Source organism: Lycium ferocissimum, unplaced genomic scaffold, assembly GCF_029784015.1.
Source record: "Lycium ferocissimum isolate CSIRO_LF1 unplaced genomic scaffold, AGI_CSIRO_Lferr_CH_V1 ctg51, whole genome shotgun sequence".
In the NCBI taxonomy this organism is placed as follows: domain Eukaryota; kingdom Viridiplantae; phylum Streptophyta; class Magnoliopsida; order Solanales; family Solanaceae; genus Lycium; species Lycium ferocissimum.
Window position 1 is genome coordinate 270123 of NW_026725865.1, and position 25524 is coordinate 295646.

Genomic DNA, 25524 nt, shown 5'->3' on the forward strand with positions numbered 1-25524 from the left:
GTTATACAACACCGAGGGACGTGGAAGGTTGGATGAGATTACTTTCTTCGCTTTTAACGCGACTTGAATCTAGATTAGTTGGCTAGCGTGTTTCGAATACTTAAATGAACTGATTCTAAGTGCACGTTCATGTGACTTTCTCAAGTAAAGCTCTTCGCATCGCAAGCACTTATTGTGTCGGCTCGGCCTTTTGATAAGTGGAGAAAGAATAAAGTGTCCATCGTAAGGGCGTTTACTATCCGTTCTTGATTCAACACACATTCACTGTAGTGTCTGTGTAGATACTGCACGCTATTTTCTCTCGAACCATAATACTACTCTCTTTGTCCAAATTTATGTGCTACGGTTCGGATTTCGAGCGTCAAACTTCTTTATTTTGATCATCATTTTGGACATACAATCTTTAAGTTTTTTAAAAAATAATTGACATATTTAGAAACTACATGAAAGTAGTACTATCAGTCACAATAATTAACAATTTAAAAGGGCATACGAATAAATCGTGATAAAAAATTTTCTTGTTTGACTCTTGAAAAAAAAAGTCTCATATAAATTGGAATAGAGGGAGTATTATATTTGATTATATTTCTCTTGAGATTTTTTTCTAATGTTTAGTTCTACAAATGCCTTATGGTTACACCCTAAAAGAAGAATAAAAGAAGGAACGACTATAACGAGCCTTGTGTTGCATGCGTAGATTTACTTAAACAAGACTTTTTATGGAACATAAATTAATACACATGACACATGAGTAATATTATTTATTTTCACAATCTTTTTTCATGTTGCCAGGTAATGTAGCTAGGAGAATTAACAACTCATTTCTCATCAGATATAAATCATGAATTGACCAAAATATTCACCATTCACAATGGAAAAAAAAAAAAGAACAAAGTAATTCACAACCTTAAATAAAAAATTTCTATATCTCTATTTACATCAATTACTTGGATTTACAATCAAAGCTAACCAGAGGCGAATTTAGGATTTCTGGAGCATGGGTTCACCACTCAATTTTCAACTGTAATTCATTGGTCTTTTGTAGTATGTGTTCCCGTAGGTAGTATTATACTAATTTTAAAAAATATATACATAAAATACATAGTTTATTTTCGTTCACGCGCTCAAAAATACCCCCTAAATTCGCCACGGAAGCTAACCATACATGCTATACAGTATCAGAAGAAAATGAAACAAACCAAAGAATTAAAATATAAGCCGTACTACAATACCAAAGAATTAATTAAATAACAATGGTGGACTAATACTATTTACACTACTAAAATTCCGTTTAATGTTTCTTGTTGAAATCCGTTAGAAATTTGATTGTCGGGAACGTTTTCGACGGAAATCATAAATTTCCAATGGATTTGGATCGAAAACGTCAATTGAAAATTCACTTGTTAGAAACGCCATTGGAGTTTGGATTTTTTTAGTAGCGCATGCATAAAGTGAAACAACAGAAAAGCAGTAATTTGACTCTTCGTCTGATTTTATCCATTCAAGGGCACGAGCCACCACTGCCCTGGCCGGGGATGTTGGTGCAGGGAGAAGCACCGGAAGGTGGAACAGGACCTCTAGGCAATGATGTTAAAAGGGTGTTTTCTTGTTTCAACCATTTTCCCATATCCAAGGGCCTTGATGCTTTTGCTAAGAATGTAATATTTGGAGTAGAGAAAATGGAAAATATGAGTAAGAAAGTAATGAATCCTTTAAGAAGAAACATGATATTTTATGTAATATTTCTGCAAAAAAAAAAAAAAAAAACCTTTTGTGGACTTTGGTTTTTGGTGAGGAAGAGAGAGTTTTGAAGGTATAGGAGAAAGTTTATAGAGGTTGTTGAGATTATATTGGGAAAAGAAAATACAAGGCAGGTTGATGTATTTATAGGCAAATGGATATAATTTAATTAGGGTGTACAAAGACTAAGTAGGTGTTTGGACATAAATATGAGATACGTGAGAAAATAGTATTTGAAAAGAAGTCGAAAAGGATATTTAATCGATTTGTGTTTGAACATGCATTTAACTTGAAAAAAAAAAAGGTTGAAATTTTGTGAGTCAAAAAAAAAGTTCACTTGAAAAACTGATCAATACCATTTTTTTGACATTGAAACTCACCTTCAAATTAATTTTTTCTTTCAAAAAACCAATCTAATGTATATTCAAATGCTATTTTGAAATTATTTCTTGACAAAAATGGAAAATTTATGAACGGGAGCTAGGAATTTCCTATTCAAGTTTGACATGGGAAAAATGTGTTTTTAGTTGTTGACTTGGCCATGGGTAAGAACTAGGAATGTGAATTGAGAATTTTTTTTAACTTTAATTTTTACATTCCAAAAAGGACACGGATTCTTGGGCACCATACAGCATTTAATTTATTACTGATGGAAATATGAAAAAGAAAATATATGTTTCCTAATTACTATTGACTTTTGTACATTTATACTCTACACATGTCTTATGATTACACCCTAAAAGAAGAATGTAAAAGATTCTTGAGTGCATGTTCATGTGACTTTCTCGTAAACTATAGCATTTATTGTGTACGTTGGCTCGGCCTTTTTGTGGAGAAAGTTGTCCATCGTGCGTTCTTGATTTACTTAACACTATTTTCTCTCGACTCTCTTTGTCCAAATTTATGTGTATGGAACATAAATTTTAATACAATCATATTTAGACACATGAGTAATAATTATTTATTTTCACAATCAAAAAAATGGAATAGAGGGAGTATTATATTTGATTAAATCATCGAATCTTTTATTTCTCTTGAATTTTTTTTCTAATGTTTAGTTCTACACATGGTTATGATTACACCTAAAAGAAGAATAAAAGAAGAATTAACAACTCATTTCTCATCAGATATATTAATCATGAATTGATTTTCCAATCTTTTCATGTTGCCAGGTATTGTACTAGGAGAATTAACAACTCATTTCTCATCAGATATAAATCATGAAAAAAAAAAAAGAACAAAGTAATTCACAACCTTAAATAATTTTTTTCTATATCTCTATTTACATCAATTACTTGGATTTACAATCAAAGCTAACCATGCATGCTATACAGTATAGAAAGAAAATGAAACAAACCAAAGAATTAAAAAATAAACCGTACTACAATACCAAAGAATTAATTAAATAACAATGGTGGACTAATACTATTTACACTACTAAAATTCCGATGAATGTTTTTTGTTGAAATCCGTTAGATATTCGATTGTCGGAAACGTTTTCGACAGAAATCATAAATTTCCAACGGATTTAGAACAAAAACGTCCATTGAAAATTCACTTGTTAGAAACGTCATTGGAGTTTGTATTTTTTTAGTCGCGCATGCATAAAGTGAAACAACAGAAAAGCAGTAATTTGACTCTTTGTCTGATTTTATCCATTCAAGGGCACGAGCCACCACCGCCGTGGCCGGGGATGTTGGTGCAGGGAGAAGAACCAGAAGGTGGAACAGGACCTCTAGGCAATGATGTTGAAAGGGTGTTTTCTTGTTTCAACCATATTCCCATATCCAAGGGCCTTGATGCTTTTGCTAATAATGAAATATTTGGAGTAGAGAAACTGGAAAATATGATTAAGAATGTAATGAATCCTTTAAGAAGAAACATGATATTTTATGTAATATTACTGCAAAAAAAAAAAAAAACCTTTTGTGGACTTTGGTTTTTGGTGAGGAAGAGAGAGTTTCGAAGGTATAGGAGAAAGTTTATAGAGGTTGTTGAGATTATATTGGGAAAGAAAATACAAGGCAGGTTGATGTATTTATAGGCAAATGGATATACTTTAATTAGGGTGTACAAAGACTAAGTAGGTGTTTGGACATAAAATATGAGATATGTGAGAAAATATTATTTGAAAAGAAGTCGAAAAGGATATTTGAAAATCAATTTGTGTTTGAATATGCATTTAACTTAAAAAAAAAAAAAAAGTTAAAATTTTGTGAGTCAAAAAAAAGTTCACTTGAAAAACTGATCAATACCATTTTTTCAACCTTCAAATTAATTTTTTCTTTCAAAAAACCAATCTAATGTATATTCAAATGCTATTGTGAAATTATTTCTTGACAAAAATGGAAAATTTATGAACGGGAGCTAGGAATTTCCTATTCAAGTTTGACTTGGGAAAAAAATGTGTTTTTAGTTGTTGACTTGGGGAAAAAAAATGTGTTTTTAGTTGTTGACTTGGCCATGGGTAAGAACTAGGAATGTTGAATTGAGAATTTTTTTTAAGGGAAAAGGGTCAAAAATACCCCTCTACTTTGAAAAAAGGGCTAAAAATATCCTCCAAACTTATTTTGGGTCAAAAATACCCCTCCTATCCTTAAAGTTTTCAAATATACCCCTGCCTTGACCGAAATTATCCCCCAAAATAATCCGAAATTATTTTTTAAACCCGCTCCATCATTTAAACCCGACCCAACTAAATAATAACCCATAAGATCCCCTTAGATAGGTTTGAAGTTTGAGGCAAATGGATATACTTTAATTAGGGTGTTTAAAGACCAAGTAGATGTTTGAACATAAAATATGAGATATGTGAAAAAATAGTATTTGAAAAGAAGTTGAAGAGGGTAGTTGAAAATCGATTTGTGTTTGAACATGTATTTAACTTGAAAAATAAATTAAAATTTTGTGAGTGGGAAAAAATTCACTTGAAAAACTGATCAAAACCATTTTTTCAAGCTTAAAACTTACCTTCATATTTTTTTTGTCTTTTAAAAAAACCCGTCTAATGTATAACCAAATGTTATTTTGAAATTATTTTATGACAACAAGTGAAAATTTTGTATGGACAAACGGGTGCTAGGAGTTTCCTTGTATGTGTATTAATTTATTCAAATTTGACTTGGAAAAAAATGTGTTTTAGATGTTGACCTGGCCATGGGTAGGAACTAGGAATGTTGAATTGAGAATTTTTTTTTTAACTTTAATTTTGACATTCCCAAAAGGACACGGATTCTTGGGCACCAAACGGCATTTATTAATGATGGAGATTTGAAAAAACAAAAAAAAAGTTTCCTAATTCCTATTGACTTTTATACATATGTACTAAGTGACTTGTTTAAATCGACACCATGACGTGGAAAATAAAAAGTACTAAGTCTTAGACTGGATTGATATTAAGACCAAGAAAAGAGAAGAAAATTATAAAAGAGATGTACTTTAGGTTAAACAAGTTATCTTCAGGGTCGGTTGTGACGTCAATCCAAAGGAAGTCGTAATCCAAGAGCGCAATGAGATGGATGAGATAGATGATGTTCGGCTTAAAATACATATATTTATTCATTGGTTGCCTCACATTTAGTATTTTTAATTGTCTTTTGAATATTAATTAGAATGAATTGCGATTAATATTACTCCCTTTGTCCCAAAAAAATTATCTTAGTTTAACTTAAACGCATTTAATTTAAGAAATAAAAGACTTTTGAAATGTATTGGTCAAAACAATGCTTAGATATTTGTGTATCAGAATCATCTCGTAAAAGTTAAATTGTTTAAGTATAAAGATATCAATCTTTTTGAAGACGATTAAAAAAAAGGAGCTTTAAGATATTATTTTTGAGACGGAGGGAGTCTATTTTTATTAAGTAGATGAAGAGAGTTGGAACAAATTGAGCAGAAAACTATTGAAGTTGGAAAAGAAGGAAAAAAACATAATTTTGTAATAAATACAAGGCTGCTTTGAAGAGATGAAAATGAAAAGACAAGCATTGTTTGCCCACGTGGAATCAACAAGAAATAATGTAGGCCTTAATCTAAGTGCTTGACTGTGCCTTAACTGAATTGAAAGGTAAAACCTTGCGCTCAATAACGCACGCGCTAGTAGGCTACGCAGCCAAGGAAATTTCAGAAGCCAACTTTCTCCTATTTTGTTTTGGATTCATTTATTTTATTTGAATTTTTCTATACCTATAAATATTTCATAAGCCACAATTTTTAGATCTTTGGAAAACTTGAAATCCGGAGTTCAAAACTTTGGACCTAGAAAGAGCTTGGAGCTGCCATGGAGGCTGGAGTTACGGGGTTTCATATTTTCTTCTCTGTAATGCTTATTTTTACGTTTTTATTTGGATTATTTGTTGTTTTTCTTCCTTATCTACGTGGAGCTAAACTCTTTAGTTCTAGGGTTTTGACACAAACATGAAAGTTGACGTTTGATTATTGTTTATATCTATTGAATTTCCATCTTTCGGTTGCTTATTTATTCTTGTGCTTAATTGTTTAATTATTTGGCCAATAGTTAGATACTATCTGTGGTGGGTAAGTTAAACTTGAAAGAGGGAATTCACATACGTAATAAGAATAAATAGAGTTTGTTTGATTTACTCGTTTCACTACTGAGGATAGAAATATACCCTTTAGCCCTACTTAGTTAGTTACGGAGAAGTAAATGTGTTCTTGTTACCTCTGGCGACCATAGAAATATAGGGTTATAGTAGCATCTACAGACTTGTGAGTAGTTCGAAAGAATATCATAAAGTTACAATTAACCCGTCAACTAGTAACTCAGGAAATTGATAGGTAGAACGGTTTAAAGACTCAACTGGATTGTTAGTGGGCATAGCCCTAGATCTATCTCTTCTCCGATAAAAATCTGTTCTTTCTTGGTTGAAGTTCATTATTTGCTTTCTTTTATCTTTAGTTAGTTTATAAATATAACTTTCTATTTTATTTCTTGTTTAGATAATTAGCATTAGTTTAATTTAGTAAATAGTTAATCATAAGTCCCTTTGAGTACGATATCTAGACTTTAAATTGTATATTACTTGTACGACCGCGTATACTTGCGTGTGCATTTGGGAGCAACAATAGATTTACCCTTAATCAGGAGTTTCAGATTAAAATTTTGAGAGTGAAAAAACTGATGATAGGAAATGATTATCCCTTTTCATGGGCCCTAACACGGTGCAAATCTGAAGTTGGATCAATGGGTATCTGATAACATGGTATATCTTATAAAAAGAAGCAAAGATACCATCACTCATGCTTGTTGATTTAATGAGTTCTACGTGGAGTGAATCTCAATTAGTCGGACTAATATCGTATAACAGAAAGTATTGCAAACCCCCCACAAAAATAAAAAGATGCAAAGGAAGCCACCATTCATGCTCGAGGTTAATGAATTTATTAATTTAGGTATCGTCATTGTACGTAATAAATTTTTACATTATCAGATCATCTAAAATTAGAAATCTATAAGTAACCCTCCATAAAATATGAAATTTACTTGTAAACTACATATATTACCTGCTACAACATGTAAATGTGACCTGATAATGTAATTTTTTTTACACTATCGATAGATATTAGTTAAACTCTTTCAAAATTCATTTTTTTCACTTTTTCTTTTAAACGAAGGGGTCAAAGTTGGTATACGTTCTTCCTTCTCCGTTAAGTCTCCTTGTGAATACACTATTGTTTTATAAGAAAGATTGTAGTTTCTTGGCAACTTTTGGTGTTCAACATGATATTGTTCAGAAAATAAATAAATGATAGCACAATGAAGTTTGTCAATAACGGCGAATGACCAAAATCAATAACGGCGAATGACCAAAATCAATATGAAGAATATTGAAAATATAGTACTCACGTTTGGAGTGCTATGTCAAAATGGAAATGAAAACTAAAATATTGAAGTATAGGTCATAAATCTTGGTACAATTTAAAGTCAAGACTCAAGCACTATAAGTAATACCAACGAGTTACACGTACAAGTTACAACGGTACGAGTGTATTAAGTAAATTAAACATATACTACAACAATAGCAACACATACTCAGTGAAATCCCACAATGTGGGTGTTTGAGAGGAGCGCAGAGTGTGACGTATCTTACATTACCTTGGAAAAGTGAAGTTGTTGAGAAGACACGGCCAAGAAAACGTAGCGAAAAAATGATAGGACAAGAATTCAAAATTGAAGATCAAAATAAAATACGAAAACGAAAAACCATGATAAAACAAATCCAAAAAAGGAGCAGTAGCTACCGCAGAAAGCATATACTAGCTGATTTGACTTTTTTATGAACATTTCAATCTTTTTTTCACTCTTTAATTAATTTTTCGTTATTACTTTTTAGATTAATACGAACTAGAGTAAAATTGACGTAGATTCATATATGTACATCGCTTTCTCTTTTTCTATTCATAGATGCATTTCCGTGTACAAATAATTAGCACATCAAAGTGGAAATTCTTAGTGTATACACTTTTAAGTAAACTCCAAAACCGATACAATTGTACCCCTTAATAGGAAAGGAAAAAAAAGAAAAAAAGGAAAACCATCAATTATAAAGTTTCTAATGTTCACACCATAAACAAGAAAATACCAAGAAATAACATTGAAAGAATGTAAGTATAGAAGTAATTAAATATTGTGATAGCAACGCATGCATCACGTAGCTTTATGTGCCACTGTACCTAACGAGTACTAAATTTTGATAGTGTACGTGCACTCCAAGAAAAAGTTATTCGTAAACGTACACGTACGTATTTTTAATATTAGCATGTGTATTTCATGGTATACATGATTAAAGAGATTTCAAATTGAGACGGATCCATGATTTAAATTTGATGAATTCGACATTTAAGGCTCTTAGCACTAGCTGAACTAATTATACTTTATGAGTCATATCTAATAGTTGTTGAAATGGTAGTGGATTTTCACATATATACGTCTATCAATAGAGACAGAATTAAAATTTTGGTTTATGGGTTCTAGATTGTAAAAGAATAACTGATAACTTTCTTCTTTTAGAATTGGTAACTTTCACATTATATGTTACCAAATAGAAACTTTCTTCTTTTAGAACTGGTAACTTTATTTTTGACACAAAATCTGTACCAAAGCTAGCTATTGGGTTATGCCGAATCTATAAACGAAATGCTAGTTCCGCCCCTATGTCTTATTTCGCGTTTAAACTAATGAGTTCAGATGAATTCATGCAGAAGAGCTGCATTCGCAGAACTAGTTTCAAGTATAAGTTGACTGATTATTTTAGAGATCTCAAGTTTAAAATTTAAAAAATCATGAAAAACTGGTAATGATGAGGTTAAATATATAATGATATATATATATATATATATATCTACAACTTTGTGTGACTCTCTTTTATTTTTAATCTGCTTGGAAAAGTTTGATTTTTTAGTTTCTAAGATCAATTTAACTTTAAATTTCTTATTTATCCTTAATGAGAAAATTCAATAGCACTAAAATACTATGACATGTCTTAAAAAAATAAGTTTCAAAAATCTTGTATATATAAACGCACAAATGTTATGCACATATATATACAAAGACAGGAAAAACTTCTAACTATCTAACTGCACTAATCGAATTGATCTTGGGGACCAACGATATTCATGGTGATTAAAAAAAAAAAAAAAAAAAAAAAACATACACAAATTCACAACAAACCCATCATAATTGTCGTGTATACGAAATCTACTGATCTGATTAATTTAGATTCAGGTAGCATACGTCAACCAAGTGTAGGCACTTGACTGACAATACCATTGCCATCAACCCAAACACGAACTCTATCACAACGAAAATCATCAGTCACAGCACTATTAGGCTCCACAATAGAAACTTTCACTCTCCTATTTTCATTCTTGATTGTAGCCACTGCCACTTGCCCATTCATGCCCAATAGCTCTGGCCACATGTTTTTACCAACACCTATATGGAAAATTAAACATAAGTACAAAAAAAAAAAAAAAAAAAAAAAGATAAATATAAAAATAAAACCATAGTGAAAGCAAAAATGAAATAATAATTCAAGTCATATATAGTTGTGGACCACTGGAGCTCGATCGAAAGGTTCTTTCTTGATTTAGCTAGCTAGAAGAATATGTAATAGCATAAAAATAAAATAAAAAGAAATTTACCAATACGAAGCATCCAATATTCACGTAGATGGGAGAAATTTTGCGCTTTTTGAAGGTATAATGTTGGGATCAACCCGACGCAAATATCAATATTGGCTGATCACACACCTCGAATGCATGACCTATAGGTCACACAGTGACAACTTTACGTTGCTCCTAGAATATGTAATGTAATGAATTTACTACGGTGATTTTGCCCAAAGAGCAGGGACGGAAATAAGGGAGCGCAAGGGGTTCATTTGACACTATGGCCATAATGAAGGAGATAAGAAGCCTAGCTGTAGAAAGATTTGAAAAAAAAAAAAACAGAGACTGACCATTGCATCGAAGCATTTTGTGATTATACAACTTGTTGAGTACTTGTTTATCGCTGTTTATGAGCAATGCTTCTAGGAAGATGAAATAGGTATTTAATCTATAGTTGGAGAGAACAACACTGAGGCCAATAATTTAAAATTGCCGGCCAAGATCTTGAATAATTCATAGACAAAAATTATTTAGGAACTTAATTAATTTATCGGTTTCGACCATTTTATATTTTAGCATTTTTGGGGCTTATTTTACTAGTAATTTGTCTGTAGCATGCAATCTATTGTGTAACTACAATATCCTGCCTATAGCGAGAGTAATGGGTCGGGTCGAAATCATGATCGAACATCTTTAACTTGGTGAAGAAATGAAATTACGACTTTGCTATCAGCTATAGCTTTTGGCACGATTGTAAGCGTTTGATCCTAACACAATCAGTAGCCAAAGAAGTTTTGCATCATAAAAAAAATAAAAATAAAAAATAAAAAAAAGATGGTATATTCAGTTACCCTTCAATCATTAGAATTTCCAATATACTTAGTTGTGGAGGAGTTTTACCATTAGAATAAACCTCATTTGTCTTTGCAGGTGCATTAAGTTTTTCTGATATTGTAGCAAGGGAATTGTCTCAACATCACCAATTGAGTTAGAATTTCTGCAAGCTGTAAAAACCTTTTTTTAATTTCCCATCAGTGTCCATTATTCGCTATGGTGCCCAACTAATCTGAATTCCCGTTAGGAAGTCCTACTTTGGAGATAAAGCGCTTTCTACCAAAGACGACTTCATACCCAAAACTTGAACCTGAAACCTTTGGTTTAGGAGGAGAACTTACCACTCCACCACAACCTTCGGTGGTACACGTTGTAAGAAATTGTCATTATAGTGTAAGTTCCTAACATTCCCCACTCATTTTTCAAAAGAAAGAACAAAAAATACCGCGCCCCTCAACTAATTCCATGTGGTACCTGCTACCTTCCCACCAACACATGTACCAGATAACTCTGTCAACCAAAGCTTAGGCAGATGGGACGAAATCACGTAATAGTTTTGCCGAATTTGAACCAAAGATCACATAATTCTCAACCCACTTCATCCACCCTTGGGTACGAAAAGAAAGAAAAAGTATGTTTGTGAACATCATACTAGTTAAAGCATAGTAATCTAACTGTTAATTCCTTTACTTCCCAATGAAATATTGTGCCTAAATTGAGTCTACTAGTAGATCATTTACCAGCAAGTTAGCTAATATCAACCATTTTGTGAGAAACCATTAAGCTGATTCACTTGATGTGGCCTTGTTTGTGCTGCAAGTACTCAACCATGGTGGAGGCAGCATCTTAGTTTGCTCATTCACAGTCTGTAACAAGTGAGGGATTACACTATAAAGTTCGGCCATCTCCTTCATAGCTCCATTTCCTTTTCGTGCATTCGTTCCATCACTCATCTCCCCATCACCATTTGACCAAATAGTGATCTTCGGTTGCAGTCCTCTAATAGCTTCCGCATTGAACTTGGCGATGTCCTTGTATATCCCTTCGTTAATCATCAAGTAATCCCTTAATGCTATGTAATTTCCTCCCAATGCTGACAACAATGTTTGTATGTAAAATCCTTGTGCTGCTGCAAAAGCCACAAGTCCTTCTGCCTCTTTCGTCTTGGCATAGAGCGCAACATCTGCAGCTTGTTTTTTCGCATATGTTTCAGCGTCTGATTCGACCCTTCGAGCCTCTGCTAACTTTTCTTTCTCATACAGTATTGCATCAGCTGCTTTTTGCTTTTGGTAATACTCCCAATTTGCCTCTTGCACCTGGATTTTCGCAAGAAATCAGCTATATTATGAGGATTCTTTATAAACAATAAAATAAGATTTGATATTTTATAGATCCAAATGTCATCTGACGATGCCACTTTTGAGTAGAACATCAATCTTATTACGTATATCAAATTTGAACAGTTTTGTTAGATGCTAGAGACCATTGAACCGTCAAGTGAAGATATAATCAATTGATGCCATATGGTTGGAAACATCAAATATATACTTCATTTCATTTTATACGGCGTGTTTGATAGAGCTCCAAGTTTAGGAAAGAAAGAAAGACTTTTAGTACTGATCAAAAGGACCCTTAGAATTTTTGGTTTCATAGCCTGTTTGGCCAAGCTTTTTGGAAGCCAAAGTGCTTTTTTTTTTTTTTTCTTTTCAAAATGCTTATTTCAGAAAATTGAGGTGTTTAGGCAACCTTTTGGGGAAAAAATAAGTGCTTTTGAGTAGTAGCAGAAGCTAAAAAAATAAAAAAAAAAAAAAAAAAAAATCCCCCAAAGCACTTTTGGAACATTGGTCAAACACAAAGTACTACTCTAATATCGGCAGAAGTGTTTTTCAAATTAATTAGCCAAACACAAATTGCTACTATCCAAAAGCACTTCTGACAAAAAGCACTTTTCAAAATAAGCAGATTTTGAAAGCTTGGCCAAACAGGCTATTAAACATTTTATGAAATTCTTTTTATGATGTATTTTATGACATTTCTACGGCTACAAGAGGACGTCATTAAGAGTGAAATGGGAAGTATAAAATTAATAAGTTTTCAAAGATAGAAAGGTACCTTTTTTTTAGTAGACAAAACGGAAACAGTGTCATACAAAATAAAACAGATAAGAGTAACTGAAACACAGTTATACACTCAAGACTCACCTTAATCTCATATTCCACATTAGCCCTGCTGAGGAATTGAGCCTTGAAGTTCTCAGTCTTAGTCAGGACATTCCTTTGCTCGACTTCTCGCTGTAACTCAGCCTCCCGTATTTCCACGGCTTTTTCAGATTCCACCTCTGCCATCTTTGCCTGCTGAGCCCATGCCGCTTTCTTGGTTGCTAGTTTTGCATTCGCCTCGGACACTTCAGCTTCTTGCTGATTCTCAAAAATCTTAACTTCTGATCCCACCTTGATCTCCTCCATTTTACCTTGACCTTGTCTTTGAGTGGTTATTACCTTTGTCTCGACATCAATCTTTGAAGCACTTTGAATTGTCAATCCTTCACTCTTTTTGGCACCAACGTCGCCCTTCATTTTTGCTTCAGCAACATCAACTTTTGCCCGGTTTGCTGCTTCCATTTGAGTTTTCTGGCCTAAGTATGAAAAGTACTCATGACCTCTGACATCAACTAGTTGCTTAATGTTAGCATTATATATCAGAAGGCCAAATTGGTTAAGCTCCACCTGAACCTTTCCAAAAACTTCGCTTTTGAAATCTTTTGTGCCTTTAAAGACGTCTTCCATCGACATTGAAGCAGCCAAGACACGCGTTTCTCCCTCAATGATGCCTTGAACAAGTTCTTTTACGTCATGGGAATCGCGCTGATGAAGAGAAAGAAGCCTCGCGTATTTGACAAGGCTGTTGTGGTCATCAGCCCGGGGACCAATAGTGAAAACGGCGGGGAGTAGGAAAGATAGCTTCTCCACGCTCATGGCATTGACTTCGAAGGTGTAATTTACAGGGGTAACATCAATTCTTGTGCATTTCTGAAATGGCCACACCATAGCCCTCTTTGCAATTTTCAACTCATCAATTCCTCTGCCAGTGATCACCAAGAATTCGGATGGCTTTGCCACATGGTACCACATTGTCCCGTTCCTCTGTTGTTTCACTTCCTGAAAAATTTCCAGAAACAATACACCTTTGTGAGACACAAAAGTACACAATTATTAGCCAAATCAGCAGAATTGCAGCAAAACATAGCTTTAATTCCAACTACTGATCCTCTTTAGTTTCCAATTAATTGGCTGAAGCAGGTGGAAACAATTAATCTACACATCATAAATACAAGAGAAAATTAGAGTTTACGTATTTGATCATCGTTTGGTAACGGGGAGAACTCAAAAAAATAAGGTGAAAGTGCCTGTAAGATTAAGCGCGTTCATATGTAGAACTTGAAGTTATGAGTTCATTCTAACACACTAACTTTGGTTCAAACTAAATAAGTACATATAGCTGACTTCGAACCCAATAAGTCAAATGAGTTATGGTAGAATCCCGAACTTGAACCCATAAAGTTCAAATCCTGAATCCGCTCATGTGCATATGAATCACTTGACTTGATAAACCAATTACACACAAAAGTAGAATCAACAAGAAAGAGAAATTGACTAAATAAGTATTAAAAAATTCAAACCCTGTATATGTGTTAAAAATTTCACTAAGTAAAAATAACTGAATTCGAACCCAGTAAATCAAATGAGTTCCGGTAGAATCCCGAACTTGAACCCATAAAGTTCAAAGTCTGAATCCGCAGAATAGTGTTCACTAACAGTGATTTCTCATACATCTTCAAGTGTTAAACTATTTTACATGCAAAATCAGAACTGCAGCAGTCACTAATAGCTCCAAATTTGATGAAAAAACTCACCTTGAATCTTACTAGCATACTTGTGACACGTGTAAAGCATAAAGTTATGAGTTCATTTGAACCCACTAACTTTGGCTCGAACCCAGTATATGTGTTAAAATCCACTAACTAAATACAAATATTTGACTTCGAACCCGGTAAATCACACGAATTGTGATAGAATCTTGAACTCATAAATTTCAAATTCTGAATCCGCCTCTATGCATGTGAATCACTTGACTTGATGAACCAAATTCATAGACATTAAAACCATGAAGAAAGAGAAATTGACCCCTTTTAAGCAAATTGAAAAAGCGAAAAACAACAACATACCCATTGTAACCCCACAACGGGATGCAGGGAGGTAGAGTAGAGTGTATGTGTGAGCCTTCTTACCCAACCTTGGGAGTTAGAGATCGTTTCAATAGTTTCTTCCAATGACCTCGGCAAGGAAATATTTCAAAGCAGGTCGGAAAAAGAAACAGCGAAAATGACCTCGGCTCAAGGAAATATTTCAAAGCAGGTCGGAAAAAGAAATAGCGAAAATGAAAAGTCATGTCAAAATACTATAGAAAGCATGTCAAAGCAATATGAAAAAAAAGGATTAATAACTACAACAAATAATACGGTGATCGAAGTGCAAGAAACAACATATAGTAACCAAAATCAAAAGACAAGAAACTACAAGAGTAAAACTACGATGCTAGTAGGGAAGAATAAGCGAGACAACACTTTGAAAAAACAAAATATGTAAGATAACCTAAATAGTGTTCACTAACAACTATTTACATGCAAATTGCAAAATCAGAACTGTAGCAGTAAACATACCTTTGATTTTGAACTCTAACTCCCTAATATTTATATATGAGAACAAGAATTGTAATATTTATATATGAGAACAAGAATTGTTTTTTTACACGCCTCAAATTACGGTATAATCTAAAAATTAAAACCCTAGTGTAGCTAAAAAACGTTCAAATTGTTGATGGACAAACCTTAGTCAATTTTCACTCAAACCAATTGGTGCATGACATGTGTACTTTGAGTAAACCTTATTGCCTAGTGTGGTTATTATAATTACGCTTTGGTCCCAAACAAGTTAGAGATCAGTGGCAGAGGCAGGTGGGAGCAAGGGGGTTCGAATCTCTTCGACGGGTAATTACACCGTATACTCAATGTTAAAATTATATATATATATATATATATGGACAAAGTTAATTTTTTTGTATGTTTACTTCTTCGTATTTTGATAAGTTAAAATAGACGAAGTTAATAAACGGGTGAGATATTAACCCGCCTAAGGTTAATATCTATTTTTTAGCAAATTTTAGTTTATTTATTTTTTGTCTTGTAATTGTTGTATTAAGAATTTCTTTATTATGGTTCTATATAACAGATCAAACAATTTATTTTAAAAAATATATAGATAAGGTTTGTTATTGCATTTTTTTTTTGTGCGGATTGTCCTTCAAAGGCATTGGTCTTTAATTTTTGTCTCTCAAATTGGTGGTCTTTTTTTTTTTTTTTTTGCCCTTCGCCTAATACCCCAAGGTTCTAGGTTCGAATCTCAACAACAACAACAACATACCCAATGAAATCTCACAGAGTGGGTTTGGGGGTAGGGGGTAGAATGTACGCAGACCTTGCCTCTACCATGGTAGAGAGGCTGTTTCTGGTAGACCCTCGGCATAGGAACAAGCAATTTAAAACAAGACGAAAAAGAACAAACCATGAAAACAGATTAATACAATAGTCAAAGTACAAGAAATAATAAATACTCCCTCCGGATAAAAAAAAAAGTCCACTTAGTCATTTGCACACCTCTTAAGAAAACACTAACTCCTAGACAAAAATAGATACTTTGACTAAACTACCCCTAATTAAATAAGCATTGGGATTTGATCATATAACATTTAATAGGGGCAAATATGGAAAAATAGGATTAATTCTTTCTTGATTTGATAAGTGGACTCTTTTTTTTACCCAATAAAAAAAGGCTAAGTGGACTCTTTTTTTGATCCGGAGGGAGTAGTAACAGAAATCGACGAGCAAGAAACTAAGAGTAATACTACGACTACTAGTCGAACCCCAGCTCAGTAAAAAAAAAAAAGAAGGAATTTCGCAAGGCAGACTTTTGCATTCAAAACTTTGGCCCGAACAGGCCTAACTTTGCTACGAAACTCTGCCTTGCGATTTTTTTTTTTTTACTGAACCAGGGTTCGAACCCCAAACTTCATGGTATTAAGTGAAGGACAAAAATTAAAGACCACCAATTTGAGGGATAAAAATTAAAGACCAGTGTCTTTGAAGGCCAATCGTGCAAATGACCCCGCCAGTGAGCCTAATAAAAATTGAAAACACAAAATCCCTCCAATAATTTGACTACCCGGAAGTCTCTACTCCTTCCTCGAGAAGCTTTGTAATTCAACAACTTCTTCACTCTACATGCTACATAAAATTATCACCCATTACTACTCCTTTTAACTTAGCTTTTTTAATACACTTTCAAATTTCTAGGATTCTCATAAATACTCACAAAAACAGGCACGAAAAAGGATAAATAACATATGCTCTCAAAAAACATAATCTAGTTTTTGACACTACAACAAATTTTTTGAAAATACTAAAGAACTTCTGCCGAGCGAGATAAAAGTTCAGTTTTCAAAGATAAAAATGTTACAGAAGTTATGCCGAGCGAAGAAGGCCCGAAATATTTTCAGTAAATGAACAACAGGACAAAAATTAAAGACCACAAATACAACGGACAAAATGGAAAGACCAGTGTGTTTGAAGGGATATCCGCACAAAAAAGTGTCAATAACATGTTTCATTTGAGGTCCAACTACAAGGCTTTGGTCCAGGGCAATTCGCAGGAATGCCCTTATTTTGGGGTGGTCTTTAATTTTTGTCCAGCAAATTGGTGGTCTTTAATTTTTGCCCTTCACTTAATACCATGAGGTTTGGGGTCGAACCCCGGCTTAGTAAAAAAAAATCGCAAGGCAGAGTTTTGTAGCAAAGTTAGGCCTATTCGGGCAAAAGTTAGGCCTCAGGCAGAATTTCGAATGCAAAACTCCGCCTGCAGACAGAGTTTTGCAAGCCAAAGTTAGGCTTCAGGCATAGTTTTGCTAGCCATCAGGCATAGTTTGCTACAAACTTTACCTGCAAGCAGAATTTTACAAGCCAAAGTTAGGCCTCAGGCATAGTTTTGCAAGCCAAAGTTAGGTCTCAGGCATAGTTTTGCAAGCCATCAGGTATAAGGCAAACTCTACCTAGCAAATCTAAACCTCGGCCTTGCGATTTATTTTTATTTTTTTGTTTGAACGGGGGTTCGAACCCGGAACCTATGAGTTTTTAGGCAAAGAGCAAAAACTAAAGATTTCAAATTTAAGGGGCAAATATTAAAGACCGGTGCTTTTGAAAGGCAATCCGCACAAAAAAAAATGGTTATTGATTAACTTGGGCTATATAGCAATCCAACTTTTAGATGGGCTCAACTCTAAAAATATCCAAATTTGTATGGACTTTGTGAAAAGGTCATATATACTCTTGGCGTTATAGAAATGGGTTGCTTTTCGACATGTGGTCATAGAGCCTGTTTGGATGGGCTTAAAAAAACAGCTTATAAGCCAAAAAAAAAAAATTGGGGTAGCCCAACTTATTTATTTTTTTAGCTTATAAGTTGTTTTCAGTTTATAAGTTGTTTTAGATAAACTAAGCCAAATGGATTCAATTATTTTTTTTGGGCTTATTTTAAGCACAAAATGACTTTAAGTACCAAACACTCAAAAAATCGAAAACTTGACTTATAGGCCGTTTTTTAAAGAACTTATAAGTCAATCCAAACGGGCTCATAGTAGTCCAATATGGTTAGAAATTCTGAAGTAATGGTATTTATATGACATTAAATCACATTTCATCTCATGAGAATGTACATGGACATATTCTGGTAAGCATGAATTTGAACTTTACTGGTAAGCCCAAGAGTATAAGAGTAATTTTTGCAAAATCAGGCCTCACGTATATCTCGCACGCATAGGGAAAATCCACCGCTATCTCTTTCATGCCCAATTTTTCACATGTCTGAGCCCATTCTTCTTTTCCCAACTCTTTATAAGTCCACTAAAACCAATTCCTTATAAAATGGAAAGAGAGATCTTCTTATTCCATAAGGGACACTTTTTAATTAGATACATTTGTAAAATTTACTTGGCATAGCTTACATTATTACCTATTTATGGAACATAACTAAACTTTACAATAATTATATTTAGTAGCTAAAATATAACATATTTACTTCCTATAGCTATCACTTTTTTACTACTCATCTGATAACTTCCCACACCCCTAAATTTAAGCCAAAAAACGTCCCTCTCTCCTATCCCCCTAAATACACGCCATTATGCCCAATATCCCTTAATTTTCTCCAATTTCAAATCGATTTACAATAGTTCAACTTCCTTATTTATCTCTAATTAACTACTCATTAATTTCACTCATAATTCAAATCTAATTCCCAAAAAGGTAAGATTTTATCGATTTTTACGTTTCACCGTGTATTTAACTTATATTTTCATTTTTTTTTTCCGTTTGAATCAGCAATGCAACTCTAAATAATTAATTATCACTGTTTGTTCTTGGTTGTTTTTTGTTAGATTCAAGTGAAATGGCTAAGAAAGCTTCTACTCCGATGAGGACTAGAGGTATAGAACCCGAATTTCCAATTCCTAATGTTTTGGATTGATATTTTAATAGTTGTTTTTCATATATATTTTGACTATATTTTTAATTGTATTTTGATTATTATGTTCAATATTACTTATTCGGTTTCGTTGACTATATTTCGGTATATATTTTTCATATATTTTGACTATATTTTTCAAAATTTCGAAAAATAAAAAAAAATAAAAAAAGTTGCGGTGAAAACGTTGTTACAATTATGAACAATTATGACTATATTTTGGCTATATTTTAATTGTATTTTTTATTATTATGTTCACTATTACTTATTTGGTTTCTTGACTATATTTCGGTATATATATTTTTCATATATTTTTCAAAATTTTAAAAATCAAAAAAATAAAAAAGTTGCGGTGAAAACGTTGTTACCTCAATTATGAACTCAACTTGAATTCGATATTTCAACGAGATGAATTCAAATATATATTCGTCGTTTAAAACGAGCTCGTTCCTTCGGTTTGATATTGTTATTTTTCAAAGTTTTTTTATGAACTAGTTTTTGAATCTTTTTTTTTTTTTGGTTAAAAATATGAATGTACTTTTTGAATTCAAATTTTTTTGAATTTGTTAGCTGTTTGAATGAGATATGAGATCAGATATGGAATGGGAGGATATTTGCGTGAATCAGGGAACATTAAAAACTAATTTAAATTTAAATTGGAATAGATTTTGTTTCCATAAATATAGCACTTTCAGTTTTCTCAGCGTGTGTATTTCCGCTATATTTATCCTATATTTAAGGAGACGCATCTACAAGCTAAATATAGGTCCTCTAGCTACGAATTGTAAATGTAGAACATGTAGTTATAGGTTGTTAGAAGGAGCTAAAAGGTAGCTGTTTGTGAAAATTTTACTACTTATAACACATATTTAGTTAGATAAATTGGATTTGAACAAAATTAAAATAATTCAAATGAATCTGTATGTTATACTTTGCATTCTTTCTAGATTTCATAACCTACTTTCTCAATTCAGAACTCACAGCGTCTAACTGAATCAACTACAGAAACATGAATTTGTGAGTTGCATATAGGGGCATGTATAACTAAGGATTAGGACTTTTTTTGCTTTAAGAATTAAGGAACTCTTTTTCATCGACTTCAAGATAGCAAAAAACTTGTTTAACATTTTAGATAAATTATTACTCCTTTCATTTCAAAATTATCTGTCACTTTTTGCTTCTCTAGATTTTAACCATGTGAACATTGACTAATATTTCAAAATACTTTTTTCATCACATGACAAGAATTGCGACCTAATTATAGTTTTTTTTTTTTTTTTTTTGTATACCTTTTTAATATCTAAAATTTTAATTTTAAATTATTGAGATGATCTGATTTAATTTAGCTTTAAAAATTAGTCAAGCTAACTCTTGAAAAAGGAAAAGGCATTTTATTGTAACATTACCTCATCGTTACGTTGGGTTGTAACTTCCTTAGCAGTTAAATGTGATGTGCCTAGTCGTCTAAATCAGACCTTTATTTTGGTACAACAACTTATAAATGCTCTTGTTAAATGATTTTTTAAAAGTTATATAGGAGACACATGTTATTATCTATATTAAGGACAAGTAGCCATGCATAGTCTAAACTAAACCAATAATATATCTGTTCTCACTGCTGTCCCCTGAAGAGTTCTCCTTTGTTCCTCAATAAAAGAACAAAAAAGGTACCTTAAACTGAGTATTTGTTCAAAATTTGGGGGAATTTTAATGTCTCTAACATAGTGAAGGAATTTCAATTATTATTATCTATACTAAGGGAAACTATAGCCATGCATAGTCTAAAGACAACCTTAATGATTTGTTCGTCAAAGTCATCATTATAGAAACATCTACCAGAAAAAGCAAAAAAGTGAATCACAATGATAAAACAAAAAAGACAGCCCCTTCTCACTTATATATAAAGGGCTTGGGAATTAAAATTAAATGACCTGACCCTTACCAAAAATATTGAAGCAATATTCAAGTATCCCAAAAATCCCCCCACCCCCCCCCCCCCCCCCCCCCCCCCTCAAACAAAAAATATGTTTACATATAAATTGAGATCGGCTATATGAGTACTTAGTTACCATTCGAAGAAAGAAATAGGAAAAACAAGATTTGTTAAGGAGAATGTTGTCTGGTTCGTGATCAATTAAGTGTCGACTTTGATCACTTAAATGATCTCGGACCAGGCTTCATTCCCCTCAACTCGATGTTTTATTTCCAAGAGCGTCGATCATCTTTTTATTTGATACTCATGAGAAGTGGCGGAAACATGAGTATTTTTCACCAAAGGAATTCACCATCTATTATATATACATAAAAAGATTAATCTTATATATATAATGTGATTTTCCGGCAAATTAAAGAAAGAGCTCTTTATTTGCATTAATGTCAATGTTCTTGTTTTGACAGCCAAAGAAGAAGAACAAGAGACAGCAAGTCATTGATACTGATCATCCATCTTCGAAATTAATCTGCAGGTAATAATTAAGTAGTAGAAAACTTGTTGAATTACTATATCCTTTTAATTTTCTAGTTCTTGATTATAATTACACTTCTTTTGTACAGGATATTGACATGTTTGGGAAATGCTAAGTAGATAATTAAAAAAAGAATGTCTCGATTTGTTTTTCAGCCATAGAAGTGTGTAAGAGAAGATATTTGAACAATCAGGTCATTTATACCGTCATATATTACCCATAAAAATGTTTTTTTTTTCAAGTCCGGTGAATTAAGCTCCCACTAAACTAATAGCCTACTAAATAGCTTAAACTATACTGATAGTAGGGGCGGATCCACATCCATGGGAGGGGGTTCAGTTGAATCCGCTTAGTAGATTTTTTTTTGTTTGTTTGTATATATAAACTATATTGAAAAAACACAAATTAAGGTTGTGTATTTTCTATTGAATTTGATGATCTGATAGAGTAAAAAAAAAAAGTACGTATATTAACGATGTGAATAACTTAAGGAATATATGAAAACAAAGTTACCTTTACATACAGTTAATATATACTGAGAGTCTTTCACAATGAACTTTGCTTGCAGAAAGTTGCAAAGGATATAGGGTTGATTTAGGGATTTATTTTCTCTGTTCACTCTATGAGAGGCTTTAGTATAATGTGAGAATTTACTTGAATGTGTCTCTCTTTTCATCTTGAGACTTTTCATCATTAACATTATGCCCCATTTAAGGCTTTCTACTACAGTAATCATATTGGGTCAGCTGATTGGGTCACTTTTGCATGGAAATTCTTTACAACCATGTGGCTTGTCATGGCCAGACAGTTTTTTGTCTAATGAGTTTTATTTTTTATGGCGTAAACAAATATCTGCATAATCGGGTCACTTGAAAGATAATTGTAAGTGAGTTTAAGTTCTATACATTGATGAAAATTATTTAGGTACAATGGTCAAAAACATAGCTGAACTATCACTTCTTCGTGAGTTTCAAACCTCAACTATCAGTTATTCCCTTTTCCTCCCTAAACTATCACCGTCTACGTACTTTTCCTCTCTGAACTATCATCATCTATGTACTTTTCCTACCTGAAATCACCATCTACGTACTTTTCCAACCTGAAATCACCATCTACGTACTTTTCCTACATGAATTATCACCATCTATGTATTAAAACACACCTAGTTGAGTAAATAGTGATAGTTCAAGTAGGAAAAGGGAACAATTAATAGTTGGCTTAATCAGCTTCAAGGTGTGTTTTAATAGATAGATGATAATAGTTCAGGTAGAAAAGGGGAACAATATAGTTGAGGTGTGAAACTTGCAAAAAAAAATGATAGTTCAGATGTGTTTTGACCATTAACTCAATTATTTATATGACCATATAGATTAATTGATATTATGTTGAAAACAATAACCAACTTGCTACCATAAATAGGTTGAAATTCACTAATAGTAATATTAATATATATAACTTAAATCCAATCAACTATACCTACCTATGTTAATAATCATTGATTGGTATAACCTAAAAATATAAATAGTAAATAACATCCAATGACTTATCAACTTCGAGTTAAATCTTCTTTCAACCGTTATTTATTACGCGAAAGTTGAGCTAAATTTACTTAATCTTCATTGAGATCATATATTTGTACTTCTAAATTTCAAACAAGTCGAGTCAGTTATATGAATCTCACTAATAATATCGTCCATTTAAGCTTATCTCAAGGGAGGAGAATTTATCTTATTATACTTGTAAAAATCCATGATATTTAGAGAAAAATGGTTTTTAGGGGAAATATTTACTTTTCGAAGAGTCAAAAGTATGGAAGAGAGACAACTTGAGTGTGTATGAAGAAAAAGCAGTTTCTTTGTTGGATAAAACCTCATCATTAAAATGGAAAAATTGATTGTTCAAACACTTACTTCCTTTCTTTTCAATGAGTTCAACTATACTTGATGGAAATTCTTGTAACAACAAAAGAAAAAAAAAAAGAACCATTCAGAGAGAAACTTTTATTCTTTTATGAAAAAAAATCTGTGGAAGCTTCAAAGATTTGTTGAGCGTCAAAAACTAAAAAGCTGCAATAGTATAGCAATAATGAAAAGGGCAGGTTTATAAGTATGCACCTTTTACTTTTTCCTTTTCCCTTTGGGTTTAGCTTACATAGGCATGATGTGGTTCATGACACAAATCTAAAAACTAAACCAAAAAAATCTTGAAATTATTTGAGACCATTATGGAATTGTATTTTCAATTGGGTACACATACTAAAAAAGAGTGTTTGCAATTTTTTAGTTGAAGTTTTGTTAGAGATGATTGTCATTGAAATATGCTACAACGATGGTGTCCAACATTCATATATTTTTCCATGAATATGTGTCGTTGAGTTTTACTCAAAAAGGATCATCCTCATCGTGGTGATTAGAGAACACCTTTATTAGTTTACCTCTAATGTGACACGTTTTCTCCATAACTTTATCAAGTTGAATAACAAAAGAGATGGATGTCTAATCTTTTTCCTATTTAAAAGTGCAACTGGTCATAGGAGATCATACCATTTGTGCAGAGAATTTTTTCATCATGGATCATTAGAAACAAATAATCAATTCTGAAACTAGAAACTCTCTAATTTATATGCCATTAATTCTCACGTATGTAGGATTCACCAGGAGAAATGTTGAGAAACCGTAGGCAGAATGGGGAATACACAACCCGCAGGAGTGGTCAAGTTGGTTGAGCAGGGATCTCCATAATGGGGGGTCTCAAGTTTGAATCCCCCTACATGCTTTCGGTCAATCTCGTCGCACGGGGCTTGCCTAATGCGGTTTATCTCTCCTCTATGATTTGCGGGCTATTACGCTGGAGCAGCGCACCCAAAGGGTAGCGGCTGCAGGCTCCCTTGTCATAAAAAAATGGGGCAGGGGGGTTACACAGCTTCTCTAACGAGTAGTCGATCAGGTTCTCCAAGTGATAATAGTAACTCGAAGCATCGGGTTATCTTAATATTGCAGATAAAGAAGAAGCAGAGAAGAAATTCAGGGCTCTCAAACAAGACTCATTTGCAAGAGGAAAATTAATAAGGCGACTCAAGTCTTACAAGAACAACCCAACAATGTCTCTGCATGCCTCGGAATTTGATTCTTTAACCAAAGCAAGTTCAGAGCTTCATCATACTAAAAACACATCGCAAGAAATAGTCGCAGAAGAAAGCTCGTTGCTGGATTCCCTTCAAGCAGAACTAGATAGCTTGAAGGGCCATAGATAGGATTAGATCTTGATAACAGCATGAAAGAGCACGAAGCAAACAAGCCAAAGGGAGATTCACGAATCCAACAGTTTACATCGGAGGCTGTTCAGTTTCTACAGGAGCGAGGCAGAGGAGATGAAGAAGAACGTGGAATTACTCAGACAAGAAGCTGTCACCGCTCGAGCTTCAGCAGAAGAAACACTGAAAAGAGAGGCGAAAGCTGCAGAGACGCTCGCAAGTCAGCAGATTCACAAGATGAGATGTGATAAGCTCAGAGTCTAATGGAAAGATAAAATTGGCAGTTGAGAAATACCAAGCTTTCAGCAAAAGAAGTCGAAGAAATCAGAAATGAGGCTGACACAAAAGTTGCCGCTGCCATGGCTCAAGTAGAAACCATCACTGCCAAGGAAAAGGAAGTTCTCATGAAAGTGGAAGCAGGTCTGAAAGAGAAGCAGGACATGGAAGTTTCAATCAAGGATGCTTTAAAGGC

At 33.2% G+C, this 25524-nt stretch overlaps 1 protein-coding gene across 3 annotated transcripts; it reads right to left on the minus strand.

Moving 5' to 3' along the window:
- Positions 1 to 11281: 11281 nt before the first annotated feature.
- Positions 11282 to 15739, minus strand: LOC132044691 (flotillin-like protein 6). 3 transcript variants are annotated; one of them, XM_059435202.1, is made up of 3 exons: positions 15592 to 15739; positions 12906 to 13862; positions 11282 to 12020 (listed from the first exon to the last, which is right to left on the minus strand). In XM_059435202.1, exons 2-3 carry the CDS (start codon positions 13833 to 13835, stop codon positions 11484 to 11486), a joined length of 1467 nt encoding a protein of 488 aa, XP_059291185.1. In that variant the 5' UTR covers positions 13836 to 13862; positions 15592 to 15739; the 3' UTR covers positions 11282 to 11483. The 3 variants fall into 3 exon arrangements, with proteins under 3 accessions (XP_059291185.1, XP_059291184.1, XP_059291182.1); XM_059435201.1 differs by lacking the exon at positions 15592 to 15739 and adding an exon at positions 15425 to 15567; XM_059435199.1 differs by lacking the exon at positions 15592 to 15739 and adding an exon at positions 14618 to 14906.
- Between the last annotated feature and the right edge of the window lie 9785 nt (positions 15740 to 25524).